The 11,151-nt window shown below is 38.5% G+C and overlaps 1 protein-coding gene across 8 annotated transcripts in view; it reads left to right on the top strand.

Moving 5' to 3' along the window:
* Window positions 1-7,635, top strand: part of LOC148068880 (mitogen-activated protein kinase kinase kinase kinase 3-like) — a 34,766-nt gene extending 27,131 nt beyond the window's left edge. For 5 of the 8 annotated variants that reach the window (XM_087803334.1, XM_087803339.1, XM_087803337.1 and 2 more), the window contains 8 exons: window positions 62-165; window positions 779-950; window positions 1,090-1,158; window positions 1,228-1,320; window positions 2,096-2,166; window positions 2,270-2,325; window positions 2,407-2,454; window positions 3,951-7,635. In XM_087803334.1, the coding sequence (XP_087659460.1) occupies window positions 62-165; window positions 779-950; window positions 1,090-1,158; window positions 1,228-1,320; window positions 2,096-2,166; window positions 2,270-2,325; window positions 2,407-2,454; window positions 3,951-4,038 (701 nt within the window). In that variant the 3' untranslated portion in view covers window positions 4,039-7,635. The remainder of the gene's footprint in view (window positions 1-61; window positions 166-778; window positions 951-1,089; window positions 1,159-1,227; window positions 1,321-2,095; window positions 2,167-2,269; window positions 2,326-2,406; window positions 2,455-3,950) is intronic. The other 3 variants (XM_087803335.1, XM_087803340.1, XM_087803341.1) reach the window with 1 other exon arrangement.
* Window positions 7,636-11,151: the final 3,516 nt, after the last annotated feature.

Consider the following 11,151-nt stretch of genomic DNA (forward strand, 5'->3'; position numbering starts at 1 on the left):
TAAATATTTAAACACAAAGAGTCTCTCTGAGTTTTTGACGTCATTGCTTTGATTATTTCAGTGCGTAACCCGTACACCGGCCACAAGTACCTGTGTGGAGCCTTCCAGTCCAGTGTGATGTTGTTGGAGTGGGTGGAGCCAATGCAGAAGTTCATGCTCATCAAAGTTGGTGTTTCTTTTTTTAAGCATTTCACAGCACAGATTTCTCTTTGTAGCACCGCTAGCTAGGAAAGTTAGTTCATTAACATTGATGGGTAACTTGTCATTCTGTGGCTGTTCCCGTGCTGCGTTCATGGTCAATAATAGTGTTGGATTGTTTGGGTAATTTATTGTTATTATTGTTTAAACGGAGATACCTACATTTGAACAGATTGATTCTGGCTCCCTCTAGTGTCAGAACAGTGTAACTGCAAACCTCTGTTGAGCCACAGCCATGAACCACTGGCTCAGTTGTTTACAAAACTTGCTCTTGTTGTTCTACCAAGAATCAAATAATCCAGGAAACATATAATCTTATTTATAACAAGATGATTAAATATGTGGATCCAAAAATATTTTCTATGAAATATTTAAACATTAATTTAGAAATAAGAAGAAGTAACAAGTTGAACTGGTAGAGATGAAGAAGGAACAAATGAAAACCATGAAAATGGAATATCAAAAGAAACTATTTTGAAAAGTGAGTTTGCAATATTGAAGATGTGTTTTAAAGCAGCAGAAATGGCATCATAAATTGTGAAGACTTTTTAATTTTTCCCTTCGGATGTCTCCCCCACAGAACATCGACTTCCCTCTGCCGTGTCCTCTGGAAGTGTTTGAGATGCTGGTGGTTCCCGAGCAGACGTACCCTCTCATCTGCGTGGCCGTCGGCAAAGGAACCGAGCTCAACCAGGTGGTGAAGTTTGGGACCCTCAACCCGAACTCAACGTGCTCCTGGTTCACAGAAGCAGGTGAGAACAAATCTATTTGAGAGAATGGAACTGGTTGATGACGGTTCAACTGTCAACTTGTTTTTAACTTTTGAGAATATTTGGACTACAATTCAAAACCAAAATCCGTGTCACATAAATGTGTCCGTTCCCTCCACAGATGCGCCGCAGTCGTGTGTAATCCACGTGACGCAACTAGAGCGAGACACTATTCTGGTCTGCCAGGACCGTGAGTAACATCTCCGGGTGAAGAAGTGTGACTTCTCTAAATACTAACATGTTTCCTCTGCTGCCTCAGGATGTATAAAGATTGTGAACCTACAGGGCAGGTTGAAATCCAGCAGGAAGCTGTCGGCGGAGCTTACGTTCAACTTCCAGATCGAAGCCACGGGTCAGAACCATCTGTCTGCAATAACATGATTCAAACTCTGTCGTTTATTCAAATATATCGTGTATTTTCAAAGTGTAGTTCTAACATGTGATTATTTGATCCTGAGATTCTTGTCTTTTGTGTTATTGTCAAATGTTTTTTTATATTCTAGTTAAACATATTGTGTGAATGCTGAAGGCATTAATTCTTTTTTTAACTAGATTAACATTTCTTCAAGCATCTATATGGAAGTGTATCAGTACCATTAGAATATTGAATGGTTGCATCATTTTAAATCATTTGAATTTTATTTTTTAAGCATTTAATCTTTTTTGAATAATTTAATTCATAATTTGTCTATGAAAGGTTAAATTATTATTATTATTTTTTTTTCAAGTCATTACACTTTCACGAATATTACCATAAAAGCATAAAAGTTATAATATTATCGTCTGCACGTCGCATTATTGGCTGAAAGTTGGCTCATTTTGCTTGATACTTAGTTATTTTCTGGTGGAACTATTATACTATAAATTATTTATAGATAATCTAAAAAGGTACATAAAAAATATTTAAAAAAAACAAACATATTTTTTAATTATTGAAATTTTAATTTCAAACTCTATTTGAACATTTTCATATTTTAATATTCAATAAAGAAATGTTTATTTTATTTGAAAAGTAAAATGTCACCGTTCAATACTCTGATGGGATTTATATACTTCCGTAGAACTAATGATACTAATGTGTTATCAGGTTCAAATAAAGTTTTATTTCGACTTCATTTCTTTCACAGTTTGTCTTCAAGACAGTGTGCTGGCGTTCTGGAGACATGGGATGCAGGGACGGAGTTTTAAAACGAACGAGGTGAGGTTTAGTTTCTGCATCTGACAACATTTTTCAAGACCATCTGGCATGAAAACCACGAGTGAAGCAAAACTCACCTGTTCTTTTGTCCTTCACTGGCCAGATTACCCAGGAAATCTCTGACAGCACACGCATCTTCAGACTACTGGGATCCGACAGGTGAGACCGTTTGTAATGTGTTCATCACACACACACGCACACATGCGTTAACATGTCCTCTCTGATGTCGTCTCGCTGAAGACACGAAGTCTGTAAAGCTCCAGAGGACTCGGTTGTCTCAGTGCCCAGGTACACGTTTACTCTCAGCTGTAATTGAAACTTTCTGTCGGGAGGAATCTTCAATCTTTAAGGAACATTTCAGTTGTGATTCGGTTGATCCTGAGAAAAGAGACGCTGTGAAATGTCTCGTGTGTGGCTCTGGTGTCTTTGGGCTCATTGATAAATTCTCAGTACTGATAACAAATCGTGTGGTCTTGCTCTGGCATTTTCTGATCATCTTCTTCCTTCTGGTGCTTATTTTTACTGCCGTCAATCCTTAATATACACATAAACGTACGATCACCTTTGAATGATTTCTGGATCTTGTATCTTTAGCTTTGGTTTAATCCCTTTTATAAATACTAAATGTCTTCTCCTTAACAGTGTCATCAAGCCTTGTTTTGACACTCAAATCTGCTTTTCTTTTATCTTCAAGTCTCTCTTAGCCTTTGCTAAGCTTTCCCTATTTGTCCTTCTCTGCTTGATGTGAAGTTCCAAAACGGTTCCGAAGAAGCCTTCCTTTAAAATGAGTTATTCTTGATCTTCTGATCACGTCTGATCAATATTCAATCTTGATCTTCTGATCATGTCTGATCAATATTTCAATCTTGATCTTCTGATCACGTCTGATCAATATTTCAATCTTGATCTTCTGATCACGTCTGATCAATATTCAATCTTGATCTTCTGATCATGTCTGATCAATATTTCAATCTTGATCTTCTGATCACGTTTGATCAATATTTCAATCTTTATTCTTGATCTTCTGATCACGTCTGATCAATATTCAATCTTGATCTTCTGATCATGTCTGATCAATATTTCAATCTTGATCTTCTGATCACGTCTGATCAATATTTCAATCTTGATCTTCTGATCACGTCTGATCAATATTCAATCTTGATCTTCTGATCACGTGTGATCAATATTTCAATCTTTATTCTTGATCTTCTGATCATGTCTGATCAATGTTTCTATCTTTATTCCTGATCTTCTGATCATGTCTGATCAATATTAAATCTTGATCTTCTGATCACGTCTGATCAATATTAAATCTTGATCTTCTGATCACGTCTGATCAATATTAAATCTTAATCTTCTGATCACGCCTGATCAATATGTCAATCTTTATTCTTGATCTTCTGATCATGTCTGATCCATGTTTTAATCTTTATTCCTGATCTTCTGATCACGTCTTATTAATAATATTCAATCTTGATCTTCTGATCACGTCTGATCAATATTTCAATCTTGATCTTCTGATCATGTCTGATCAATATTCAATCTTGATCTTCTGATTATGTCTGATCAATATTTCAATCTTGATCTTCTGATCACGTCTGATCAATATTTCATTCTTTATTCCTGATATTCTGATCAATATTCAATCTTGATCTTCTGATCACGTCTGATCAATATTCAATCATTCTTTCTTGATCTTCTGATCTGGTCTGATCAATACTTCTATCAATGACTAACCCTCGGACTGAGAGCGGGTGAAGGTTGATGTCGACCATGTGTTCCAGGGTGGTGGTTCTGGAGAGTCGACCCACGGACAACCCGACGGCCAACAGCAACCTCTACATCCTGGCGGGTCACGAGAACAGCTACTGAGGCTCCACACGCACCTCCAGACCAGGACCTGGTCCGGGGAGCCACGCCTGGACTCGCCCCGAGGCGCCCGTCACGGCTGGTGTGGCGGAGGCTCACGTGGAGAGAAGATCCGAGAAGATCCGACACTAGACCTTCACTAACTACTGCTACTAGCGTTAGCGCCTCACAGGAGAGCCATCTTGCACAGAGACCCTCGTCTTCATCCCTTCTTTTTTTAAACCACACCTTTATTTATTGTGGCATGATGTAACTCACCGGACGGCTTCTCTCCCTCGGCTCCGGTCGGGAAAAAAAACAAACGACTTTTCCGAAACCCGCTGGACCGCCATCACGTCACGGCGTCACGACACGAAGTGACCTCTATTTAACTTGTACATAGAGACGTAGTATTTTTTTTGGACAGAGACACTAAAAAAAAACGCTGTTGCCGTGGCAACGCACGTGACGACAACGACGACGAGACCCCTTGGACTTCCGGGTCCGGAACCCCGAGCGGGAACGTTCATCCTTCATTCTGCATGTGTCTCCATGGCAACGCACCGCTTGTTAGCGCCATAGCAACTGACAACAAGGCAGCAGATTTTTTGTTTTTTTCTTCTTTTTTTGATACATTTTTTTGTTAGTTTTCGTGCCACGTTTCAATGTTTCCCGTCAATGTCTGCTCTTGACTTCCTCAAGAACGCTGAGGTGTGAATCAGGTGAGCCCTTTTAAAATATATACTTTTAAATTATATTTACTTTCCTGGACAAACTTCTTTTACGATCACGTCCTGTCGCTTTTATTGGGTTTGTTGACCGAGTGACATATTTACTGATTATTCCATTGATTCCTAAGAACTTAAATCATAAAACAGTTAATTAAAAATGAGCAATAAATTGAAAGTTATTCACAAAAATACTGGTTTTAAATAATTTTATAATAATAATTTAACTGTAAAGTTACAAAAGAAAATTGAGTTTTGTCGTAAATTTTTGTTATTGTTTTTGTTAATTACACAAAAGGTAACAAAAGAAATTAAGAACCTTTTTTCCATCAAGTTTGAGACGTGTGCGATTAAATATCATGAACTAATCTATTAAAATGTTTATTTTTAAAGCCTTTAAATCGATGTAACCTGTTAACCTGGTCAACGATCCATCTTTAATCCAATAGCATCAGCAGGTTGTGGGCTCACTATTTGGCAGGAAGTCATCTTCGGTTCTGTCCGATCGGTTCAGTTGGTTTCACCGCTTTCACAATAATCAACTTTTTTTTTTCATATATGTTGTCATTTTTTTATCGAACCACTGGTGTTGACGATTTTGCACAAAGAAAAACGGTGTTTGTTTAAACAAATGTGATGTCACAATGAGTGTGTGTGTGTGTGCGCAGTGTGTGTGTGTGTGTGTGTGTGTAAGTGTTAGAAAACCTGGTGGTGGTTCTGGTGTCGGGTGTGTCCAGCTTCTATGATCATGTCCGATGGAACAAACTGAAACTTCAAACAAGCATCCGCAGTGGTCAGTACCTGAGCTGGTCAAGAACCATTAGTTTCTGTCCGCAGTGGTCAGTACCTGAGCTGGTCAAGAACCATTAGTTTCTGTCCGCAGTGGTCAGTACCTGAGCTGGTCAAGAACCATTAGTTTCTGTCCGCAGTGGTCAGTACCTGAGCTGGTCAAGAACCATTAGTTTCTGTCTGCAGTGGTCAGTACCTGAGCTGGTCAAGAACCATTAGTGTCTGTCCGCAGTGGTCAGTACCTGAGCTGGTCAAGAACCATTAGTTTCTGTCCGCAGTGGTCAGTACCTGCGCTGGTCAAGAACCATTAGTTTCTGTCTGCAGTGGTCAGTACCTGAGCTGGTCAAGAACCATTAGTGTCTGTCCGCAGTGGTCAGTACCTGAGCTGGTCAAGAACCATTAGTTTTTGTCTGCAGTGGTCAGTACCTGCGCTGGTCAAGAACCATTAGTGTCTGTCCGCAGTGGTCAGTACCTGAGCTGGTCAAGAACCATTAGTTTCTGTCCGCAGTGGTCAGTACCTGCGCTGGTCAAGAACCATTCGTTTCTGTCTGCAGTGGTCAGTACCTGAGCTGGTCAAGAACCATTAGTTTCTGTCCGCAGTGGTCAGTACCTGCGCTGGTCAAGAACCATTAGTTTCTGTCTGCAGTGGTCAGTACCTGAGCTGGTCAAGAACCATTAGTTTCTGTCCGCAGTGGTCAGTACCTGAGCTGGTCAAGAACCATTAGTTTCTGTCTGCAGTGGTCAGTACCTGAGCTGGTCAAGAACCATTAGTTTCTGTCTGCAGTGGTCAGTACCTGAGCTGGTCAAGAACCATTAATTTCTGTCTGCAGTGGTCAGTACCTGAGCTACATGGATCCGCTTCTGTCTCGCTTTGATAGCCACTGACCACTGCATAAAATCTGGTGTAATCCTCCAGTGGAGTCGACGCGTTCCGAGACAGGTGGTCATAATGTTTTGGTGAATTCATTCGAATTATTCATGTTTATTTGATTCAAGAAATGTTTTGTTTTTCTGAAATAATTTCACCTTAAATAAGCGACAAAAATATCAGTGAAATCAAGAAATATTTATTAAGAATATTTAATATAACTTCAAACACTAATATTGATCAAAGAACTACTTTATCAACTGATGTTTAATTTCACTTTTTTATCTTTTAGGTCAGATTTGTTTCTCACTTTCTACCTTTTTTTTTTAACAAATCTCTCATCAGATAAAACTAATCAAAAGAATTAAAAATAAAGTTATTAGTTAAAAACTTTCTTAACCAAGTATTTTGTTCTTCAATCAGTTATAATGAAGCTGATCTACAGTCTTAAATTAATCTAATCTAACAGTTTGTTCAAACTGAACTAAATAAAACCTTCAATCTTTAACGACAATAATATCAATTCTAACATAAACACTGATGTTTCATCGACACATTTATAAAAGTATCAAAAACTGATCCCATGTCTTTTTTTCTGACCATTAAATCTTTAAAATATTTGATTGATTTGTACACAAAGTAATACACGTGGAATAAATGTACCTTAAATATAATCACGTTTATGTTGCCATGGTTTCCGCTGTTTTGATTTCTCTCAGTAACACAAAGTTGCCAAGAATTAAAAAAAACAAGCCATTTAACTTGAGTTGGTTCTTGGAAGGTGTGTGTGTGTGTGTGTGTGTGTGTGTGTGTGTGTGTGTGTGTGTGTGTGTGTGTGTGTGTGTGTGTGTGTGTGTGTGTGTGTGTGTGTGTGTGTGTGTGTGTGTGTGTGTGTGTGTGTGTGTGTGTGTGTGTGTGTGTGTGTGTGTGTGTGTGTCCGTGTGTCCGTGTGTCCGTGTGTGTGTGTCCGTGTGTGTGTGTCCGTGTGTGTGTGTGTGTGTGTGTGTGTGTGAGCAGGTCACGCACACACACCAGTATTTAAAGACGTCTCTCTGTCGCGATAACACTTTGTTTCCGTCGTTTCTCTGAACGCTGCGCACACGTCGTCGAAGTGTAAATATTGTAAATGAAAATGGGGTTTGTTTTACATACTGTATAATTGCCTATATTTTGTTTGAGAAGTGGAACAGATTTATCAGATGAACCGTTAACACATTAAAAAAAGAAGGAACGCGGGACTGACTCTGATTCTTTTATTTATCTAATGTCTTATTGAATGTAACAGTTTTGTTTGTTTTCATGTCTAAACCAGAAGAATCTTCGGCTGCAGTTCATACAAAACTCTGCAGACAGAATGTGTTTGATGATCTACTGACTCCTTCAAGAAACATCTGTGTTTGATGATCTACTGACTCCTTCAAGAAACATCTGTGTTTGATGATCTACTGACTCCTTCAAGAAACATCTGTGTTTGATGATCTAGTGACTCCTTCAAGAAACATCTGTGTTTGATGATCTACTGACTCCTTCAAGAAACATGTGTGTTTGATGATCTACTGACTCCTTCAAGAAACATCTGTGTTTGATGATCTACTGACTCCTTCAAGAAACATCTGTGTTTGATGATCTACTGACTCCTTCAAGAAACATCTGTGTTTGATGATCTACTGACTCCTTCAAGAAACATCTGTGTTTGATGATCTACTGACTCCTTCAAGAAACATGTGTGTTTGATGATCTACTGACTCCTTCAAGAAACATCTGTGTTTGATGATCTACTGACTCCTTCAAGAAACATCTGTGTTTGATGATCTACTGACTCCTTCAAGAAACATCTGTGTTTGATGATCTACTGACTCCTTCAAGAAACATCTGTGTTTGATGATCTACTGACTCCTTCAAGAAACATCTGTGTTTGATGATCTACTGACTCCTTCAAGAAACATCTGTGTTTGATGATCTACTGACTCCTTCAAGAAACATGTGTGTTTGATGATCTACTGACTCCTTCAAGAAACATGTGTGTTTGATGATCTACTGACTCCTTCAAGAAACATGTGTGTTTGATGATCTACTGACTCCTTCAAGAAACATCTGTGTTTGATGATCTACTGACTCCTTCAAGAAACATCTGTGTTTGATGATCTACTGACTCCTTCAAGAAACATCTGTGTTTGATGATCTACTGACTCCTTCAAGAAACATCTGTGTTTGATGATCTACTGACTCCTTCAAGAAACATCTGTGTTTGATGATCTACTGACTCCTTCAAGAAACATCTGTGTTTGATGATCTACTGACTCCTTCAAGAAACATCTGTGTTTGATGATCTACTGACTCCTTCAAGAAACATCTGTGTTTGATGATCTACTGACTCCTTCAAGAAACATCTGTGTTTGATGATCTACTGACTCCTTCAAGAAACATCTGTGTTTGATGATCTACTGACTCCTTCAAGAAACATCTGTGTTTGATGATCTACTGACTCCTTCAAGAAACATCTGTGTTTGATGATCTACTGACTCCTTCAAGAAACATGTGTGTTTGATGATCTACTGACTCCTTCAAGAAACATCTGTGTTTGATGATCTACTGACTCCTTCAAGAAACATCTGTGTTTGATGATCTACTGACTCCTTCAAGAAACATCTGTGTTTGATGATCTACTGACTCCTTCAAGAAACATCTGTGTTTGATGATCTACTGACTCCTTCAAGAAACATCTGTGTTTGATGATCTACTGACTCCTTCAAGAAACATCTGTGTTTGATGATCTACTGACTCCTTCAAGAAACATGTGTGTTTGATGATCTACTGACTCCTTCAAGAAACATGTTTCTACTTCAAGAAACATCTGTGTTTGATGATCTACTGACTCCTTCAAGAAACATCTGTGTTTGATGATCTACTGACTCCTTCAAGAAACATCTGTGTTTGATGATCTACTGACTCCTTCAAGAAACATCTGTGTTTGATGATCTACTGACTCCTTCAAGAAACATCTGTGTTTGATGATCTACTGACTCCTTCAAGAAACATCTGTGTTTGATGATCTACTGACTCCTTCAAGAAACATCTGTGTTTGATGATCTACTGACTCCTTCAAGAAACATCTGTGTTTGATGATCTACTGACTCCTTCAAGAAACATCTGTGTTTGATGATCTACTGACTCCTTCAAGAAACATCTGTGTTTGATGATCTACTGACTCCTTCAAGAAACATCTGTGTTTGATGATCTACTGACTCCTTCAAGAAACATCTGTGTTTGATGATCTACTGACTCCTTCAAGAAACATCTGTGTTTGATGATCTACTGACTCCTTCAAGAAACATCTGTGTTTGATGATCTACTGACTCCTTCAAGAAACATCTGTGTTTGATGATCTACTGACTCCTTCAAGTAACATCTGTGTTTGATGATCTACTGACTCCTTCAAGAAACATGTGTGTTTGATGATCTACTGACTCCTTCAAGAAACATCTGTGTTTGATGATCTACTGACTCCTTCAAGAAACATCTGTGTTTGATGATCTACTGACTCCTTCAAGAAACATCTGTATTTGATGATCTACTGACTCCTTCAAGAAACATCTGTGTTTGATGATCTACTGACTCCTTCAAGAAACATCTGTGTTTGATGATCTACTGACTCCTTCAAGAAACATCTGTGTTTGATGATCTACTGACTCCTTCAAGAAACATCTGTGTTTGATCTACTGACTCCTTCAAGAAACATCTGTGTTTGATGATCTACTGACTCCTTCAAGAAACATCTGTGTTTGATGATCTACTGACTCCTTCAAGAAACATCTGTGTTTGATGATCTACTGACTCCTTCAAGAAACATCTGTGTTTGATGATCTACTGACTCCTTCAAGAAACATCTGTGTTTGATGATCTACTGACTCCTTCAAGAAACATGTGTGTTTGATGATCTACTGACTCCTTCAAGAAACATGTTTCTACTTCAAGAAACATCTGTGTTTGATGATCTACTGACTCCTTCAAGAAACATCTGTGTTTGATGATCTACTGACTCCTTCAAGAAACATCTGTGTTTGATGATCTACTGACTCCTTCAAGAAACATCTGTGTTTGATGATCTACTGACTCCTTCAAGAAACATCTGTGTTTGATGATCTACTGACTCCTTCAAGAAACATCTGTGTTTGATGATCTACTGACTCCTTCAAGAAACATCTGTGTTTGATGATCTACTGACTCCTTCAAGAAACATCTGTGTTTGATGATCTACTGACTCCTTCAAGAAACATGTGTGTTTGATGATCTACTGACTCCTTCAAGAAACATCTGTGTTTGATGATCTACTGACTCCTTCAAGAAACATCCGTGTTTGATGATCTACTGACTCCTTCAAGAAACATCTGTGTTTGATGATCTACTGACTCCTTCAAGAAACATCTGTGTTTGATGATCTACTGACTCCTTCAAGAAACATCTGTGTTTGATGATCTACTGACTCCTTCAAGAAACATCTGTGTTTGATGATCTACTGACTCCTTCAAGAACCATCTGTGTTTGATGATCTACTGACTCCTTCAAGAAACATCTGTGTTTGATGATCTACTGACTCCTTCAAGAAACATCTGTGTTTGATGATCTACTGACTCCTTCAAGAAACATCTGTGTTTGATGATCTACTGACTCCTTCAAGAAACATCTGTGTTTGATGATCTACTGACTCCTTCAAGAAACATCTGTGTTTGATGATCTACTGACTCCTTCAAG

The sequence above is a fragment of the Callionymus lyra genome, chromosome 11, assembly GCF_982586985.1.
Source record: "Callionymus lyra chromosome 11, fCalLyr1.hap1.1, whole genome shotgun sequence".
Classification (NCBI taxonomy): Eukaryota; Metazoa; Chordata; class Actinopteri; order Syngnathiformes; family Callionymidae; genus Callionymus; species Callionymus lyra.